Source organism: Macaca fascicularis, chromosome 7 (genome assembly GCF_037993035.2).
Source record: "Macaca fascicularis isolate 582-1 chromosome 7, T2T-MFA8v1.1".
In the NCBI taxonomy this organism is placed as follows: Eukaryota; Metazoa; Chordata; class Mammalia; order Primates; family Cercopithecidae; genus Macaca; species Macaca fascicularis.
In genome coordinates, this window is record NC_088381.1 from 49,666,128 (window position 1) to 49,687,246 (window position 21,119).

The 21,119-nt window shown below is 43.2% G+C and overlaps 1 protein-coding gene across 21 annotated transcripts in view; it reads right to left on the reverse strand.

Annotated features, from left to right (window-relative positions):
- ADPGK (ADP dependent glucokinase) overlaps positions 1 to 20,142 on the reverse strand; it is a 36,468-nt gene extending 16,326 nt beyond the window's left edge. For 4 of the 21 annotated variants that reach the window (XM_073996271.1, XM_073996265.1, XM_073996258.1 and 1 more), the window contains exons 1-4: positions 19,846 to 20,142; positions 18,781 to 18,902; positions 10,658 to 10,883; positions 7,583 to 7,645 (exon numbers count right to left, since the gene is read on the reverse strand). Coding sequence is in view for 11 of the 21 variants with exons in the window: in XM_073996258.1 (XP_073852359.1) it covers positions 7,583 to 7,645; positions 10,658 to 10,750 (156 nt within the window). In the remaining 10 variants the exon portion in view is untranslated. Of the gene's footprint in view, positions 1 to 7,582; positions 7,646 to 10,657; positions 10,884 to 18,780; positions 18,903 to 19,632 lie in introns of all 21 variants that reach the window. The other 17 variants (XM_073996270.1, XM_073996263.1, XM_073996256.1 and 14 more) reach the window with 5 other exon arrangements.
- Between the last annotated feature and the right edge of the window lie 977 nt (positions 20,143 to 21,119).

A 21,119-nucleotide genomic window follows, 5' to 3' on the forward strand; every position in this document is an offset into this window, starting at 1 on the left:
GAAAGTGACAGGGAAAATGGAACCAACTTGGAAAACACTCTACAGGATATCATCCAGGAGAACTTCCCCAACCCAGTAAGGCAGGCCAACATTCAAATTCAGGATATACAGAGAACGCCACAAAGATACTCCTCGAGAGGAGCAACTCCAAGATACATAATTGTCAGATTCACCAAAGTTGAAATGAAGGAAGAAATGTTAAAGGCAGCCAGAGAGAAAGGTCGGGTTACCCACAAAGGGAAGCCCTTCAGACTAACAGCAGATCTCTCGGCAGAAACTCTACAAGCCAGAAGAGAGTGGGAGACAACATTCAACATTATAAAAGAAAAGAATTTTCAACCTGGAATTTCACATCCAGTCAAACTAAGTTTCATAAGTGAAAGAGAAATAAAATCCTTTACAGACAAGCAAATGCTCAGAGATTTTGTCACCACCGGACCTGCCCTACAAGATATCCTGAAGGAAGCACTAAACATGGAAAGGAACAAGTGGTACCAGCCATTGCAAAAACATGCCAAAATGTAAAGTCCATCGGACTTTAGGAAGAAAATGCATCAACTAACGAGCAAAACAACCAGCTAATATCATAATGACAAGATCAAGTTCACACATTAACAATATTAACCTTAAATGTAAATGGACTAAATGGTCCAATTAAAAGACACAGACTGGCAAATTGGATACAGAGTCATGACCCATCAGTTTGCTGTATTCAGGAGACCCATCTCACATGCAGAGACACACACAGGCTCAAAATAAAGGGATGGAGGAAGATCTACCAAGCAAATGGAAAACAAAAAAAAGCAGGAGTTGCAATCCTAGTCTCTGATAAAACAGACTTTAAACCATCAAAGATCAAAAGAGACAAAGAAGGCCATTACATAATGGTAAAGGGATCAATTCATCAGGAACAACTAACTATCCTAAATATATATGCACCCAATACAGGAGCACCCAGATTCATAAAGCAAGTCCTTAGAGACTTACAAAGAGACTTAGACTCCCATATAATAATAATGGGAGACTTTAACACCCCACTGTCAACATTAGACAGATCAACGAGACAAAAAGTTAACAAGGATATCCAGGAATTGAACTCAACTCTGCACCAAGCGGACCTAATAGACATCTACAGAACTCTCCACCTCAAATCAACAGAATATACGTTCTTCTCAGCACCACATCACACTTATTCCAAAACTGACCACATAGTTGGAAGTAAAGCACTCCTCAGCAAATGTAAAAGAACAGAAATTATAACAAACTGTCTCTCAGACCACAGTGCAATCAAACTAGAACTCAGGACTAAGAAACTCAGTCAAAATTGCTCAACTACATGGAAACTGAACAACCTGCTCCTGAATGACTGCTGGGTACATAACGAAATGAAGGCAGAAATAAAGATGTTCTTTGAAACCAATGAGAACAAAGATACAACATACCAGAATCTCTGGGACACATTTAAAGCAGTGTGTAGAGGGAAACTTATAGCACTAAATGCCCACAAGAGAAAGCTGGAAAGATCTAAAATTGACACCCTAACATCACAATGAAAAGAACTAGAGAAGCAAGAGCAAACACATTCAAAAGCTAGCAGAAGGCAAGAAATAACTAAGATCAGAGCAGAATTGAAGGAGATAGAGACACAAAAAACCCTCCAAAAAAAATCAATGAATCCAGGAGCTCGTTTTTTGAAAAGATCAACAAAATTGATAGACCGCTAGCAAGACTAATAAATAAGAAAAGAGAGAAGAATCAAATAGACGCAATAAAAAACGATAAAGGGGATATCACACCACCGACCCCACAAAAATACAAACTATCATCAGAGAATACTATAAACACCTCTACACAAATAAACTAGAAAACCTAGAAGAAATGGATACTTTTCTGGACACTTACACTCTCCCAAGACTAAACCAAGAAGTTGAATCCCTGAATAGACCAATAGCAGGCTCTGAAATTGAGGCAATAATTAATAGTCTACCAACCAAAAAAAGTCCAGGACCAGACAAATTCACAGCCAAATTCTACCAGAGGTACAAGGAGGAGCTGGTACCATTCCTTCTGAAACCATTCCAATCAATAGAAAAAGAGGGAATCCTCCCTAAGTCATTTTATGAGGCCAACATCATCCTGATAGCAAAGCCTGACAGAGACACAACAAAAAAAGAGAATTTTAGACCAATATCCCTGATGAACATCAATGCAAAAATCCGCAATAAAATACTGGCAAACCCAATCCAGCAGCACATCAAAAAGCTTATCCACCCTGATCAAGTGGGCTTCATCCCTGGGATGCAAGGCTGGTTCAACATAGGCAAATCAATCACCAACATATAAACAGAACCAAAGACAAAAACCACATGATTATCTCAATAGATGCAGAAAAGGCCTTTGACAAAATTCAACAGCCCTTCATGCTAAAAACTCTCAATAAATTCAGTATTGATGGAACGTATCTCAAAATAGTAAGAGCTATTTATGACAAACCCACAGCCAATATCATACTGAATGGGCAAAAACTGGAAGCATTCCCTTTGAAAACTGGCACAAGACAGGAATGCCCTCTCTCACCACTCCTATTCAACATAGTGTTGGAAGTTCTGGCTGGGGCAATCAGGCAAGAGAAAGAAATAAAGGGTATTCAGTTAGGAAAAGAAGAAGTCAAATTGTCCCTGTTTGCAGATGACATGATTATATATTTAGAAAACCCAATCGTCTCAGCCGAAAATCTCCTTAAGCTGATAAGCAACTTCAGCAAAGTCTCAGGATACAAAATCAATGTGCAAAAATCACAAGCATTCTTATACACCAGTAACAGACAAACAGAGAGCCAAATCATAAATGAACTCCCATTCACAATAGCTTCAAAGAGAATAAAATACCTAGGAATCCAACTTACAAGGGGTGTAAAGGACCTCTTCAAGGAGAACTACAAACCACTGCTCAGTGAAATAAAAGAGGACACAAACAAATGGAAGAACATGCCATGCTCATGGATAGAAAGAATCAATATTGTGAAAATGGCCATACTGCCCAAGGTAATTTATAGATTCAATGCCATCCCCATTAAGCTACCAATGACTTTCTTCACAGAATTGGAAAAAACTGATTTAAAGTTCATATGGAACCAAAAAGACCCTGCATTGCCAAGACAATCCTAAGCCAAAAGAACAAAGCTGGAGGCATCACGCTACCTGACTTCAAACTATACTACAAGGCTACAGTAACCAAAACAGCATGGTACTGGTACCAAAACAGAGATACAGACCAATGGAACAGAACAGAGCCCTCAGAAATAATACCACACATCTACAGCCATCTGAACTTTGACAAACCTGACAAAAACAAGAAATGGGGAAAGGATTCCCTATTTAATAAATGGTGCTGGGAAAATTGGCTAGCCATGAGTAGAAAGCTGAAACTGGATCCTTTCCTTACTCCTTATATGAAAATTAATTCAAGATGGATTAGAGACTTAAATGTTAGACCTAAAACCATAAAAACCCTAGAAGAAAACCTAGGTAATACCATTCAGGACATAGGAATGGGCAAGGACTTCATGTCTAAAACACCAAAAGCAATGGCAACAAAAGCCAAAATTGACAAATGGGATCTAATTAAACTAAAGAGCTTCTGCACAGCAAAAGAAACTACATCAGAGTGAACAGGCAACCTACAGAATGGGAGAAAATTTTTGCAATCTACTCATCTGACAAAGGGCTAATATCCAGAACCTATAAAGAACTCAATCAAATTTACAAGAAAAAAACCACCCCATCAAAAAGTGGGCAAAGGATATGAACAGACACTTCTCGAAAGAAGACATTCATACACCCAACAGATACATGAAAAAATGCTCATCATCACTCGCCATCAGAGAAATGCAAATCAAAACCACAATGAGATACCATCTCACACCAGTTAGAATGGCAATCATTAAAAAATCAGGAAACAACAGGTGCCGGAGAGGATGTGGAGAAAGAGGAACACTTTTACACTGTTAGTGGGACTATAAACTAGTTCAACCATTGTGGAAAACAGTGTGGTGATTCCTCATGGATCCAGAACTAGAAATACCATTTGACCCAGCCATCCCATTACTGGGGATATACCCAAAGGATTATAAATCATGCTGGTATAAAGACACATGCACACGTATGTTTATTGCAGCACTATCCACAATAGCAAAGATTTGGAATCAACCCAAATGTCCATCAGTGACAGACTGGATTAAGAAAATGTGGCACATACACACCATGGAATACTATGCAGCCATAAAAAACGATGAGTTCGTGTCCTTTGTAGGGACATGGATGCAGCTGGAAACCATCATTCTCAGCAAACTATCACAAGAACAGAAAACCAAACACCGCATGTTCTCACTCATAGGTGGGAACTGAACAATGAGATCACTTGGACACAGGAAGTGGAACATCACACACCGGGGCCTACTGTGGGGAGGGGGGAGGGGGGAAGGATAGCATTAGGAGATATACCTAATGTAAATGATGAGTTAATGGGTGCAGCACACCAACATGGCACATGTATACATATGTAACAAACTTGCATGTTGTGCACATGTACCCTAGAACTTAAAGTATAATTAAAAAAAAAAAAAGAAGATACAAATGACCAATATCAGGAATGAGAAGGAAAACATCATTACAAATTGTAGAGATCTTAAAGGAATAATAGAATACCATAATTAACTTTATGCAAATAAATCCAACAACTCAGATCAAACAGACAAATTCCTTGAAAGATACAAACTACTAAAGTTCATTAAAAAAAAAAAAAAAGGAAAATCTAGATTTCCCTATATCTATTAAAGAAATCAGTTATTTAAAACCTTCCTACGTAGAAAACCCTGGGCCTAGAAGGCTTCACTAGAAGGCTTAAATTCTATAAACATTTAAGGAAGGTACAATACCAATTCGACACAAACTCTGTTTTAAAAATTGAAGAAAGGGCCAGGTGTGGTGGATGAATCCCAGCACTATGGAAGGCTGAGGCGGGTGGATTACTTGAGATCAGAAGTTGGAGACCAGCCTGGCCAGCACAGTAAAACTCCCTCTCTACTAAAAAATACAAAAATTAGCTGGGCATGGTGGCACACACCTGTAGTCTCAGCTACTTGGGAGGCTGAGGCACAAGTATCACTTGAACCTGAGAGACGGACATTGCAGTGAGCTGAGATCGCACCACTGCACTCCAGTCTGGGCAGAGTGAGACCCCATCTTTTTTTTTTTTTTTTTTTTGAGACGGAGTCTCGCTCTGTCACCCAGGCTGGAGTGCGGTGGCCGGATCTCTGCTCACTGCAAGCTCCGCCTCCCGGGTTTACGCCATTCTCCTGGCTCAGCCTCCCGAGTAGCTGGGACTACAGGCGCTCGCCACCTCGCCCGGCTAGTTTTTTGTACTTTTTAGTAGAGACGGGGTTTCACCGTGTTAGCCAGGATGGTCTCGATCTCCTGACCTCGTGATCCGCCCGTCTCGGCCTCCCAAAGTGCTGGGATTACAGGCTTGAGCCACCGCGCCCGGCCGACCCCATCTTAAAAAAAAAAAAAAAAAGAAAAAAAAATTGAAGAGAAGCTAGGTGTGGTGGCCCTATAAGATTTAAATAGGTTCATACACATTTAAAGCACCTAACTTAAAACAGTGCCTGGTGTATGGTAAAAAACTATAGAAGGAAATGCTAGCTATGATTACCACCTCTGGAAAATACCTAGTTCTTAATCTCTGTAGTTCTCAGATGATCTCTCAGTCCACGTTGAGAAGCATTTCGGCAAGTTAAACTGAATCTCTTTGAGAGTACATACAGGGTGAAGTAAAGGCAGAGCCTGACACTTGAATCCTGGCTGCATCATTTACTAGCCAAGTGGCCCTGGGCACCTTACTTAGCCTCTCTAGACCTCTATCTTTGAAATCCTAAGATTGTTGTTAGGATTGAGTAACAGATTGCTTTTCTTTCCTCAATCTCCTACCAAAACCAGACTTGTTTTACTAGAATGCCTTCCAATCAGACTGGTCCCAGGACCAGCTACTCCAGAGACCAGGAGCAAATGCTGGTCCCAGGGGAGGTCAATACTGAAAGGTCAATCTTGTACTCAGCCCATGACCATCCAGGGTATTGTCTTCCCAGAGGCCAGAATTATTTGTCAGTATCAGGAGGGTGGCCTCTTAGGAATCCATGAAAACTCCTGGGATTCTGATGGGAATGGCCTGGGATCTCTCTAAAGGGCTTATGATCAATCTCCTTTTCTTCTACCCATTAGCTGGTAATATTTCCAAAGGTCTGATGGGAATGGCCTGGGATCTCTCTAAAGGGCTTATGATCAATCTCCTTTTCTTCTACCCATTAGCTGGTAATATTTCCAAAGGTCAGCCCTGGAATTTCTAATCTTCTCTATTTGGGAGTTAATTACAATTTATAAACATAATGACTGCAAAAGTCTATATTTTCTTTTTATTTTCTTTCTGAAAAGTATTTTCTACCCTAATATTTCATGAGAACTTTGATTCCTATTAAAATATGAATGTTCACATTTTAATATCCTCTCTAAATTGAAAGCACATCTACCCCTACCTCCCGGTGTACAATGTGGCTCCATATGAATTTTTCCCTGAAACTGCTGATGACCTATCCGTATTTCTGAGTTCATCTCTGGCTTCTGGTTTCACCACTCTGACCCATATTTCTATTTTTAGGCTGGTCCCCCAAAACTAGAAGACTGTTCACTATCTGTTCTCTAGTGTTAGCAGCCACAACCATTCTGCACTGATCAAGGTTATTTACTCCAGAATCATCTTTGTTAAATCTCTTCTTTGTTCCCCATGTATTGTAGTAGGTTTTAGATATATGTTTCTCCTCTCTGGCTGCCCTAATCCAAACCTTAATCAGTTTACAGGACAACAGTGATAACTTTCTTGCTGGCCTCCCCCTTCACGCCTATTCTACTCATAGCAACAGAAACTTCTTACTCAGGTGTTATTGTGAACATGGCAACAATTTTTAATTCTACTTAAACCAAACAATTTAAGTCTTGAAGACACTCCCCTACTGACTCTCGTCTAGTGGCTTTTATTTTTTTGGCACTCTGGATCCAGGCTCACCAACATGGCCACCTGTGTTTTCTCTCATTACTTGTATAATCCTCAGTCTCAAGGCCCACATGCTCCTATTACATGATATGGTGCCTAAGAACATGGGTTATTGGGTCAGACTGCCTGGGTTAAATTCCTCATTCCATTACCTATCAGTTGTGAACCTCTGTCTGCCTCAAGTTTCCTCATGTAGAAAGGAAGAACAATGGCAGTACTGACTAGCCTTACAGGGTCATTGCAAGGATTAGATAATCTATGCAAAGCACTAAAGACAATGTCAGGCACAGAATAAACACTCAGAAAGTATTAGTTACTACTGATCTCCTACTATTACTGCTTCATAACAAAAGACCCAGGGTCTGCTACATACTAGGTGATCCATAAGTTGAATCAAGGAATAGATACTCATTCTTGCTCCTAAAATTATTGAAACACTAGTGAAAGGCACAGGTTTTAATCTAAAATTTTGACCTACCTTTAAATCTGAGTTGGCTGCAAATTTCTGTCCAATTAAAGCTGCATTTCCTCCTACATAGTGCTGTAAGAGAGTTCAAGGCTTTTAGACTGTATTTTAATACAACTGTATCACCCAAGTTTAATCATTTTTTATTTTAAAAATTAATTTATAGTCCATTTTCCCAAAGACATTTTGAGGTGATTTTACATCAAAGGACACACAGATGAAGTTAATGCAACAGAGAAACAGAAAGTGAGTAATAAGGTGAAGAAAATAAATAGGACAACCATGAAAATGAGTCTGATTGCTTTTAACTGTTGATCAAATTCAGCTCTGAGCTTACAGCCAGCCAGAAGAGACAACAGGAAAGAGAAAAAGTGTGGACAGGGCTTATCTTCTACACTGTAGTCCTTCTAAAATGAAAAACTTCACTATCCTGTGGAAAATCATTGAGTAGATACTATAATGAACTAAAATCTAACTCTTGAGTGAGGCACATATGACCTTTATTTAACCCATGCTTTCCTTACCACCTTCATCTCCTGCCCTTCCCTTCCACACCCTGCTTACAGCTCTCCAAGTCAGCCTTCCTCTGTCTCTGTGCCTTTGGCACATGCTGTTTCCTTCCATTAGGACACCCTCCCCTTCTCATATACTAGGCAAAACCCTGATCACTTTCTAAGAATCAGCTGCAGTGTCACCTTTTCTGTAATGCCTTCTCTGTTCCCCTTACCTCAATGACATTTCAGCCTTCACAACCACCCTCACCAGATAGGATTACAGATCTCTTCCTACCCCTATAACCTGAACAAACCTCTAATGCGGCTCTTGTCCACTTGGGCTGCTATCATCTGGGTACACAACTAGGTCCTTCGGGGCAGGGACTGTCTTCTTCTTATAAGTGTTCAGTAAATGTTTGTTGCTAAATTTTGAGAAATGAAGAAACACACTGATGTGTTGGGAAATATAAAGGTTTTCCTGGGAGTAAATTCTAAAGATAATAGGCCCCTAATATAGGACAGTACTTTCCCTTAAACACCACACCTCTCAGCTGAGGACCCAGAGAACAAATAATTCAAGGTTGGTGTTGCATGATGCTAAGGATGGATCCATGCGCCTTGGAAATCTGACACATAACAGCTAAGGTTGCTGTTCTATTATAAAAGGTGAAAAGCCTAATAGTGTTACCTGGGTGGAATGCTACAATCCCAGCTTTCTAGTCCTCAGCCCACACAGAGGCATAGACTAAACCAGGGGTGTCCAATCTTTTGGCTGCCCTGGGTCACACTGGAAGAACTGTCTTGGGTCACATATAAAATACACTAACAATAACAGCAGCTGATGAGCTGTTAAAAAGAAGAGGGGGCAGGGGGTTAAATCTCATAATATTTTAAGAAAGTTTATGATTTGTGTTAGGCCACATTCGAAGCCGTCCTGGGCTGCAGACTGGACAAGTTTGGAGTAAACAATTCTAGATGGTAGACATCACTCTTACGCCAATTTTGTGCTGACTAACCTCTGAATTCAGATGGGACAGTAATAGCTTTTTAGAGATAAATTTGAAACTTTCTGTGATATGTAGGCTGAAATTTGGCCCTTTAACATGTCAGCCTTAATGTTTTATTTAACCACGATGGCTAGAATTTACTAAAAAAAAATCTTGGGAAAATAGTAAGATATCTACAAAGTAGATTTCAGAATTTTCATATAATGTTTATCAACCTGCCTTAAAAAGGCACTCCCCTAGTGAAAGGGGGTTTTATAATGTTATGAAATAACTTGGACCATCACAAAGCTAGATAAAGTTGCTGTAAAAAAATTTTTCATCAAGAAATAAAGGCAGAATCAAGAGAGAAGAGAAATCAAACTGGTGGTTTAAATTCCATAATCATAAAGACTTTTGAGCAGTGGACTCCTCATGTTAGAACTATCAAGATTCTCTCATAAGAGATAAGAATCTCACTACTGATCTCAGCTGTCAAAATGATAATAACTGAAATCTTAACTTGCTGTCTCCTTTAGAAACTCAGCTGGGTAATGCCTATGTCCATTTCTAATGTTCAAACAGGCAGCTTCAAAGACAAAAAACTTATTATTTTCTAAAACTTTTTGAGATAGGGTTGCACCCTCTTGCCCAGACTGGAGTGCAGTGGCATGATCATGGTTCACTGCAGCCTTGACCTCCTGGGCTCAGATGATCCTCCCACAGGCACATGTCACCATGCCCAGCTAAGTTTTTCTATTTTTTGTAGAGACAGGGTTTCACCATGTTGCCCAGGCTGGTCTCAAACTCCTGGGCTCAAGCAATCCACCTGCCTCAGCCTCCCAAGTGCTGGGATTACAGGCATGAGCCACTATGCCCGGCCTAAAATCTTAAGTCATCAAAAAAAGCAGTCACAAAGGTTTGTCTGTGAAAGGTGCCAATTGAAAATGGCATTAAGAGCGTCCCTGGCTAGAACTACCAACCTAGACTGGGTGCCCAGCCAAAAGAAGGTTTAAATGAGGAGGAAGAATGGGTTGAGGGCAAGACACGGGAGATAACCAAACAACCAAAACTTAGCCTCAAGAGGCATGAGGGTACATGTAGGAGCAGGCATACTGGGGTGAGGTAGGAAGAGCCATGGTTCGGTCTCCAGCCTCAGCACTGCCTCTTATTCCACGTGAACCTCCAGGAAGTGCCTGGACCATGCAGGGCTTTGTATATATTCACCAGGTGAGCTTGGAAACCACTAAGGTTGTAACTCTGACAGGTTCTACCCTGCAGACCAGTGGTTCTCAAAATGAGATTCTCAGACCTACATGATCAACCACGAAACTCATTGGAAAGGTAAATTATTGGGTCTCATCCCACATCTACTGAATCAGAACTCTGGTAGTAGGTCCAGAAATCTGTGTTTCAACAGCCTCTCCAAATGATTCTGACACAGGCTCAAGTCTGAGAACCATCAACCTAGACCCACAGTTTTCAACCAGGGGTGATTTTGCTCCCCTCCTCTTCAAACTGGAATGAAAAGTTGCTTGCTTGCTTCTAGGAACCATATGAAGAAGGCATCTTTTCCCACCCTTAATTTACTACTGCTGAACCAAACAGACCTGGGCTCCTGGGAACTCTGATGCAACCTGGGCAATGTCGTGAAAAGTTTCCTTATCACTGAAGAAGCGCTCAGCAGCTGCTCCCTTCCCCATGAAGTGAATGAAGGCTTCTTCCAGATCATTCCTTGAATGCAGAACGCTGTGATCTTTCCCATTCCCAGGACTAAGGCCAAGTGCCTGCAAGAGCTTCACCCCTGAGAGCACCACATCAACACATGCATTGACTCTGGAAGGAGGAAAAAAACTGTGTGAAAGCAGCAGAAGCACCAAGTAACCGTTTTGCATTTAACAAAAGGAAAATGTTTCTCAGAACCTTATTCAACAGAAAAACAGGGGAAGTAGATCTGAAACCTGGGAGAGGAAATAGCACATGGCAGGAGAAAAATTACATTAACTGGATGTATGTATTAGGATCAGAACACAGGACTCCTCAATAGTTTGGCAAACATTTACACTAGTTACACAGTGAGAAGACAGGTGCTTAGCATTTCAGAACAAAGCTACTGTAACAAAAATGTAACATTTCTGAGAAAACGCTGGCAGAGCCAAACTGGATTCATGCTGGCTGTGTGACTTGGGCAAGTCACTAATTTCTCTGTGCCTTGGTTTCCTCATCCACAAAATGGCAATAATATGAGCATTTAACTCATAGAACTATGGTTAAGATTAAATATGTGAATGTATACTTAGGAACAGCAATTGGCAGAGTAAGCAAAATACGTGTTTCAGTCAAAGGCTAAGTATCAGGCATCTTCCCTCCAAAGACAAATGAGGATGGTGACAAGATACAATAAATTACTAAATGCCGAGTACTCCCAGCTGAAACCCTGCCTCTTAGACTTTAGTGGTGGTTTACAGACTTAGGCACACCTGCGGCATTGTAAGAACTCACCCTTTGGCCAGTGTTCACAGGACTGACCCATGAACGTTAAAGACCTGCCACTCTTGGTTGTCTCGGTGGAAATTATAAAGTACAGGTTGAATCCCTTATCTGAAGAGCTTGAGATCAGAAGTGTTTCTGATTTTGGAATATTTACATATACATGAGATATCCTGGGAATGCGACTCACGTCCAAACACAAATCCATTTCACATATACTTCATACATACAGCCTGAAGGTAACTTTATACAGTGTTTTAAATACTTTTGTCCATGAAATAAAGTTTGTATTCCTTATGTGTGGGTGGAATTTTCACATATAAATATTTAATATACATCAGCAGCATCATGTCAGTGCCCCAAAGTTTTGGATTTCAGAGCATTTTGGATGCTCAACTTGTACTAAGGTTGTCTGGCATGGCCTCTCCTATGTGTGTATGGAGAAGGTCTGTCTTATATTTTCAGGGTTTCTTTGCTAAGTCATCCCTCTTTTAAAGAGAACGTTTAAATAATTAAGGTAGTTAGATGAGGTCTTCCTGCCCCACCCCTATCATGGTAATCTTTATTCCTGCCTCTGCCTATTGGGATGTCATTCTGGCCAGTGAGGTTGGATTACCATACAGACAGCTTCCAGCCGGCCAACTGAGACGGCCCCTAATGATACGGGTGACTGGGCTTCAGAGTTAATTCTGACCAGCTCTGAAACCACAAGGTAAACTCATTAATAAAAATGTCCCAATGGATGAAATTTTGGTGTAAAATGCATAGTTACATTTCCCTTTTAGTCTCTTTCAAAAATGAAGAGGAATGAGACTGGGATGAAGAGGAATTTTACCAGGTATATTCCTACTTTTAACATGCATGTGTTCCTTTTATAATTTTTAAAATGATATAATTTTAAAAAGGTTTGTATGCAGACTAGATATTATTTACATCACTTAAGGAAGATTTACAAGGGCAAGGAAGAGAAATCCTCCCCCAAGACACAACCAGACTGCATCTTCATTATAAGGGTCCTTTTTATTAATTCTTCCCCTAGGGATTCATGTTTTGAAAGGAGTTTTGCCTATCAAATAGCATTTAAATACTCACAGTTTCTTGTTCGACATACATAATGACTGGTCAACTGAAGAAGCATAACCTAAGAGTTACTACGCCTTTCAGTGCATAAAACATCTAGCTACTCTAATTATTTGGCTCTTCTCTTTAAAAGAGGGATGATTTATAGCAAAGAAACACTGAAAATATAAGACAGACCTTCTCCATGACACATACAGAAGGGGCTATTCTGGACACGCACGTGGCAGTTGCTTAAAAATATGTTTAAAATCTTTCCTTTCACAGCCTTCAATGTAAAGAAACCAAACACACCTTGCAAACTGTCTCAATTTTACCTCAGACATGGTGCCCTTTATTTCTAATGAATGCAGCATTAGATTGGTAGGTAGAATCAATAGGAATACAAGTATCTCTGGCTTTCAGATGCCAGTAGGTTCCTAAGTTTCAGACAATGAGGGCTTGAGTAAGGAGGGATACCATTTCCTCCAGACAGCCCAGTCTAAAAATTGTATCCAAATGGATTTGGGTCCCGAGTCTGAAGAGTGAAGGTTCAGAAACGGAGGGAAATCTGCCTTTGAAAATAACTACTTCAAAAACTATAAACACCCTCAAGCCTGTAATCCCAGCACTTTGGGAGGCTGAGGTGGGTGGATCATGAGGTCAGGAGTTCGAGACCAGCCCGGCCAAGATGGTGAAACCCCGTCTCTACTGAAAATACAAAAATTAGCTGGGCATGGTGGTGGGCATCTGTAATCCCAGCTACTTGGGAGGCTGATGCAGGAGAATCGCTTGAACCCGGAAGGTGGAGGTTGCAGTGGGCTGAGACTGTGCCACGGTACTCCAGCCTGGGTGACAGAGTGAGACTCTGTCTCAAAAAACAAACAAACAAACAAAAACTATAAACACCCCACTCTCCATATCTAGTACTGCTGAGATTTTAAACAGTCTGACTCCTCAAAGATGAGAATGGGGAAAGCTGTTCAGTATATTTTGTGACACAAGGCAAAACCCAACAGAACTAATTTTGAGTTACAAAATATCACTATCATGGAACATTTTCCATCCCGCACCTAATCACATCAGGAATACTGAGGGAAAATAACCAGTTTCTCAGACTGGTTAATGGTTTACTTGATAACTTTTTATAATTAAAAAAACCAGGCTGAGCACAGTGGCTCACACTTGTAACCCCAGCACTTTGGGAGGCCAAGGCGGGTAGATCACCTGAGCCTAGGAGTTCCAGACCAGCCTGAGCAATATAGCAAGACCCCATCTCTACAAAAAATACAAAAATTACCCAGGTGTGGTGGTGCACACCTGCAGCCCCAGCTACTCAGGAAGCTGAGGCAGGAGGATCACCTGAGCCTGGGAGGCAGAGGTTGCAGTGAACCAAGATGGCACCACTGCTCTTCAGCCTGGGCGAGAGAGCAGGACCCTTTCTCAAAAAAACACTGAACATCTACTACACGCTAGATGCCAAACGAGTACTTTACATGTACTTTCTTGTTCTGTTTTATAATACTTTAACCAGAATAAGAATCTTTCTCTGCACTTTCTCAACTCAATAGCATCCCAAAATGTAAAAAGCATTATTACCTAAGATGTTGTATTATCAAGGGGAAATAAAGGGAGACACAGTTAAAGAATCAGAAAACAAAATTATGCTCATCTGACATGCAAGCAGAATCTCACACATCAGTAAAAAATGTGTATTAGATGACAGTGTGATTTTGGAGAAAACACAGACGAAACAACTGGAAAATAGGTCAAGACAATAGATGCTGAATGTCAAAATGGGCTGGGGGGGCTGGGAAAGAGGGCACAGTTCTCCCATCTAGACCTTAAGTGCCTTTAAGGTAAAGATGATGTTTCCTATCTCCTCCCTTCTGTTTCATCACCTGTAAAATGTTTTCTAAGGTTTTCTTTTTTTTGAGACGGAGTCTCGCTCTATCGCCCAGGCTGAAGTGCAGTGGCGCGATCTCGGCTCACTGCAAGCTCTGCCTCCTGAGTTCACACCTTTCTCCTGCCTCAGCCTCCCAAGTAGCTGGAACTACAGACGCCCGCCACCACACCCGGCTAATTTTTTGTATTTTTTGTAGAGACAGGGTTTCACCATGTTAGCCAGGATGATCTCGATCTCCTGACCTCGTGATTCACCTGCCTTGGCCTCCCAAAGTGCTGGGATTACAGGCGTGAGCCACCGTGTCCGGAGACTTTTCTAAGGTTTTCGCTAGTTTTACATTACGTGCATCAGCTGTTATAAGAGCTAATCATAATCGTTAAGACACAGAACTGTAAAGAGACGGGAAAAAAAGGCAGTGGTCCCTGGGCTGAACCCTAGCTCCTGCATCTAGACAGAGAAAGGCGGCTGATCTTTAAGAAGCACTCCATGCTAGGCAGGCATTTTCAGATAGATTAAACCTATTTGCAAAATGCTGTAAGACTGCTAAGTAGTCATCACTGCTTTTAGCTAAGAAAAGTGAAGCTGTGGATTAACTAACATTTCAAAAGCCACAGACAGGCGGATCTGAAATTCAAACCCAGATTTATCTGATACTGAAGCCCACGTAGGAATTACACACAAGCAAAATTGTACACGAAGGGATTAACCTTGTGTTTGGATACAATAAAGAATGATCTAGCTACAATGGAGAATTCATACAGGGGAGAAGACCAAGATATGTTTCAAGGGTAGGGGTGAAGCCAGTTCCAGAGGCAATAAATATTAGCATAAGGGTGTTTTGTTGTTTGAGACGGAGTTTCACTCTTGTTGCCCAGGCTGGATGGAGTACAATGACACGATCTCGGCTCACCACAGCCTCCATCTCCCAGGTTCAAGCGATTGTCCTGCCTCAGCCTCCCGAGTAGCTGGGATCACAGGCATGCACCATCACGCCCGGCTAATTTTGTATTTTTAGTAGAGATGGGGGTTTCTCCATGTTGGTCAGGCTGGTCTCGAACTCCTGACCTCAGGTGATCCGCCCACCTCAGCCTCCCAAAGTGCTGGGATTACAGGCGTGAGCCACCATGCCCGCTGGGTTTCATCATTTTTAAACCAATGAACAACAGGTACCAGAGTCTGATTTAGAAGCAGGGGAAGTTTCCTAGAAACACCTTAAACACCTTAAAACTCCTATCCTTTACTTCTTTGACCCCTTTCCACCAGCCCCTTAAGTGCCTCCCAGAATTCCACCTTTACCATTTTTACCTTCTCTTCTCTTCCTGGGTGATCCTATACAGTCTCTGGCTTCAACCTAAGTACCAGTGTCTCCAAAATTTGCAATCCTGTTTCTCAATATATTCCTAAAAACCAGCTTCTCATTTTCAGTAGCTGACAGAGAAGCTTCATCTGAAATCCCATAACAATGTATGTATATTTCTCCTCTGAAATCCAATTTATCTTTTTAAACTTGTTTTTCTTAAATCCTCTCTTAATGGCAATAACATGGCATCAACCAGGAACCAGAAATGGGAAAGACCAGGCTTCAATTGCTCCTCTGGCACTTGATAGCTGCAAGATCTTGGGCAAATAAATCAATGTGTGAAGACTTGGTGATAATGTCTGTTATCTGCCTGCCTCATAAAGTTGTTGCACTGGTCAATTTTCATAATGGTATAATGATTGCCCGGGACTGAGTAATGTATAAAGGCCAGAGGTTTAATTGACTCACAGTTCAGCATGGCTGGGGAGGCCTCAGGAAGCTTACTCATGGTAGAAGGGGAAGGGGAAACAAGGCACCCTATTCTTCAGGTGTCAGGAAGGAGACGTGCCGAGCGAATAGCAGGGAAGAACCCCTTATAAAACCAAAGGATCTCACGAGAACTCACTCAGTATCAGAACAGAACGGGGGAACCGCCCCCGTGATTCAATTACCTCCACCTGGTCTCTCCTTTGATTAGCTTATGGGGATTACAATTCAAGATGAGATTTGGGTGGGGACACAAAGCCTAATCATATTAGTTGTTATATTTAATACTGGGCTGGGTGAGGTGGTTTACAGCTGTAATTCCAGCACTTTCAGAGGCCAAGATGGGAGGCAAGGCCTGAACTCAGTAGTTCAAGACCAGCCTGAGCAACTTGGCAAATCCTGTCCCTACCAAAAATATAAAAATTAGCCGCGCGTGGTGGTACATGCCTGTAGTTCCAGCTACTTGGTACACTGAGCATGACAGGTCAAGGCCATAGTGAGCTGGATCATGAAACTGCACACTCCAGCCTGGGTGACAGAGCGAGATGCTGTCTCAAACAGAAAACAAAAACTAAACAAGATATCCAATACTAAAAACCTGTCGTTTTTGACTGCCTTTCTTTACTCCACCACATCCAACCTATTATTCAGGTTATCTCTCAAATCTCACCTCTTCTACATCATTGCCAAGTCTGGTTCAGGCTCCTTTCTCCCTTTACACAAACCCTACAACGGCCTCTTATACCAGTGTCAGAGTCTCAAGATATTCCTCCTTATGAATCACATTAAATTGCATTTTGAGTGCGTCTGTGTGAGAGTGTGAATACGTCTCTAGAGAAGTCAAACTACAACCTCAAAATGCGATTCTGATACAAGAATACAAGTACTGCACCTGCTTCCCCTCGTCCCTCCTAAATCCCCCTAACTTTGGGCTAAAAATCCTCTTTGGGGCCGGCCGCAGTGGCTCACACCTGTAATCCCAGCACTTTGGGAGGCCGAGGCGGGCAGATCACGAGGTCAGGAGATCGAGACCATCCTGGCTAACACGGTGAAACCCCGTCTCTACTAAAAATACAAAAAATCAGCTGGGCATGGTGGCGGGCACCTGCAGTCCCAGCTACTCGGGAGGCTGAGGCAGGAGAATGGCGTGAACCCGGGAGGCAGAGCTTGTAGTGAGCCGAGATCGCGCCACTGCACTCCAGCCTGGGCGACACAGCCAGACTCCATCTCAAAAAAAAAAAAAAAAAAATCCTCTTTGGGAAATAAATGATGAGAAGCAGTGAAACAGGTTAGAACCACTGCTCAAAATCCACCCTTCACATTCCCACCAATTCTCAACAAAGAACTTGTCATCAGTTAACTGCTTATAAGCCTTTATGGCTTCCCCATAAAAAGCCCTTCACAATCTGGTCCAACCCTTCGTTCTCAGCATCATCTCTTTACAACCCTCTACCGTAAGATTCTTGCTCGAAAACAAGGTTGACCTGTTCCCAAACCAACCATGTACTTTTTCACATTTGGTTCTCTTGCCTAGGTGGAACTGTTCCCACTTTGGCTTGGAGAAATCTCATTTCTTCTTTAGTGTCTGTCCTATGAAAGTCACCGTAGTAAAATATATTTTCCAAGATGGTCGCAATAAGATGTCCCATTCCACATGTTCTTTTCACAACGTGACACGGATGCTCCTTCCATCAAGGTTTGTTCTATGTCCCCTCCCTTAAAACCAGGTGGACCTGTGACTCTGGTAGAAGAGTTCCTATGTGCTTCTAAGATTAGGTCGTAAAAGGCATTAAGGCGTCTGCCTGGTCCTCGTGGGATGTTCCTCTTCTAACCATAATTGTTATAGACTGAACTGTCCACCCCCCACCAATTCATATGCTGAAACCCTAATTCCCAATGTGACTATATTTGGACATGGGGCCTTTAAGGAAGTAATTAAGGTTAAATAAGGTCACAAGGGTGAGCCCTGTTCCAAAAGGACCTAGTGTCCATATAAGAGGAGTGAGAGGCACCAGGAGCGTGCATGCGCAGGCTAACAGTGAAAAGTCAGCTGGCTGCAAGCTAGGAAGGGAGGCAACATCAAAAACCAATCCTGCCAGTACCTTGATCTCGGACTATCAGCCTCCAGATCCGTGATAAAACAGATTTCTGTTGTTTAATCCATCTAATTTGTGGTATTCTGTTCTAGCAGTCCAAGTAGACTGATACAATAATATGTGTTTTTCCAATAAGTGAGGCGGGGACCTTGCTTCACCCATCTCTGTATCTTAAGAACCTAGAACAGACCTGACACTAACCATGTAGCTGGTGAATATCTGCTGAATGAACACACATAAAGCAAGGAAGGACAATTTAATCCCAGCACTTTGGGAGGCCAAGGTGGGAGGTTCGCTTGAGCTCAGGAGTTCGAGACCAGCCTAGGCAATATAGCAAGACCTCGACTCTACTAAAAAAAATAAATAAATAAAAAATTGGTTGGGCGTGGTGGTGCTTGCCTGTTGTCCCAGCTACTCCAGAGGCTGAGGCAGAAGGATCTCTTGAGCTTGGGAGGTCGAGGCTGCAGTGAGCAGTGATTGCCCCACTGCACTCCAGCCTAGGCGACAGAGAGAGAGAGACCCTGTGTCCAAAAACAAAAAAACAAAAAAAAATTATAGCTAATATCGAATGCTTTTTAAAGCAAGCACCATGCTAGAGAGATTACATGAATTATGTCATTTAATCTTCAGGACAAGTTTGCTCTACTTTACCCCTCCCAGTCCCAACACTCCACAGAAAGTAGTAGTCTACATGGTAGAGGGCCTGCTTTTATGTGGTGGTTATACATAACTCTGAGGTCATGGCAAGAAAGTCAAATTGAACTGAGACAGAGACTAAAGTTAAGTGTTTACAATATCAACACTATAAAGGGAATAATTACATTCCCAAGGAAAAGTACAAAGAAAGGAGGCACTGTGATTTGGAAGAACCTTAAATATGCAATGTCACTGAAGTCAGGGGAAGAAAAGAGTTTCACGAAGAAGGACGTGTTCAATGCATGAAAGGCTGCAGAGAGCAGATAATGAAGACTCAAAAAGGCAAATCAGAGAGGAGCTGCAGTACAGTCGTGTGGTTTCTAGACTACACGGCGTTACGAAAGCAAGTGGGTAAAGGCAGAAATCACTCGTCTTCAAGAAGTTCAGAAGAAAGAGGAAGACGAGTGTTGTCAAAGTGGGTAAGGTCAAGTATCTTTGACTGCAAAACAACAGTCGCCAGAAGAGAAGGGGCTAAAAGTTGGAACGAGGAACAAGGCTCGGAGAAAGGTGTCAGACAAAGAGGGATTAGCAAGAAGCTGTTAGGGCTGGTCCTACCGGGATCAGAGAAAGGTGCAGAGGCCAGCCGAGTGGAAAGAGCAGCGGTGACGAACCGGGTTCCACTCAGACGTCCGACGCTTCTCGCCAAGGGGCCAGCGCGGACAGCAGCGCCTCCCGGGGACCTCTGGGAAGCCCTGTTTCTGGCCGGCTCCGCCCGACCTCCAAGGCGGACCTCGGAGGTTCAGAGACCCAGGCCCCGCTGGCACTCACCCCACTGCCACGCGGCGCCAGCGCCGGACTGGCCGCACGATAAGCGCGTCCCAGGCTGCCGCCAACCGGCCCTCAGGGGAGACAGGTCCTGGGGGCGCAGGCGCGGGCCCCAGACACAGCGAGCTCCACAGAGAGCGCAGCGCCGAGCCTGGCAGCTCTGGCTCCAGCAGGAAGACGCAGCCCACGGCCAGCGCCAGGAAGCCCGCGTACGCGGAGCCGCGCCACAGCGCCATGGGGACCGAGGCGCCGCAGCTGCGCGAACCGAATCCTTTCCTAGTCCGCGCCTCTTCCGGGCTCGGCGCGCGCTGATGTTGACACAAGCACTACGTCAAAAGGGCGCGCCACGGGCTCCCCAAGGGGCGGGGCGACGGGCGGTGCCACGACGTAGCGGGTGGGGAGCCCTCGCCTCAGTCCGAGTCCCGGCACTGCGGTGTTGCGGCTCTGGAGGAGGTGGGACAACGGCGGTTGTGCCAGTCCGGGCGCTGCACCCCATTCCCGGAACTCTAACCGTATCCCCAGATAGAGGGATGGGAACACATTTGCTTTCCCAGTAAAACGAAACGGACAGATTGTGAAGAAGCGGACAAACCTCGCGTTAATATTCGAACCAGTCAGTGTCCCCATTGGCACAGATCACACCCCCATCTTTTAATCCCTCCGTCCGCCCCGTGTCCCTTCATTTACTACACTCGTCCTCTTCCAGGCCTGGTGCTCGGCGCTTCTGAGAGGAGTAGGCTCACAGAACAGCAGCGCTACAGAGACCCCTGGGGTACGCGAGGCAGGGGGATTCCGCCCCTTTGGAAGGTGGCCCAGACCCTCAGGCACTAAAGGACTTCGTCGAGACAGGAGAGCCCGCAGAGATCGGCAGAGATCGTCCTCTTCTGGATAACCAGAGTCCACAATCAAACCTTAAAATAACCCTTTTGGGGGCGCTGTTCCCTTTGACAAACTTTGGAAAATGTACACAATCTTGTGCACAACACGAGAGTTACGGACCTGGGTTAAGGAACGTTGTTTTCTTTTGTTCCCCCCTTGGTGACATCATTAAACCCAGCTCTCTCTTCGTTGATACGACTTTTCTGTGCATGAGGCTAGGTTGAGAGACAATGAAGCTAGGCTTGGTACCAGCTCATTCTCAGCAGCCATCATGCCCGGCCTAGTCTTGTTCCCTGGCCTGTTTCCACTTTTCCAGCTCTGTTGGCTCCTGACGTTGGCTTTGTGTCCAGTTTTCCAGTGTGACCCTGACGTTTGGACTTGGCAGCGACACTTTATTT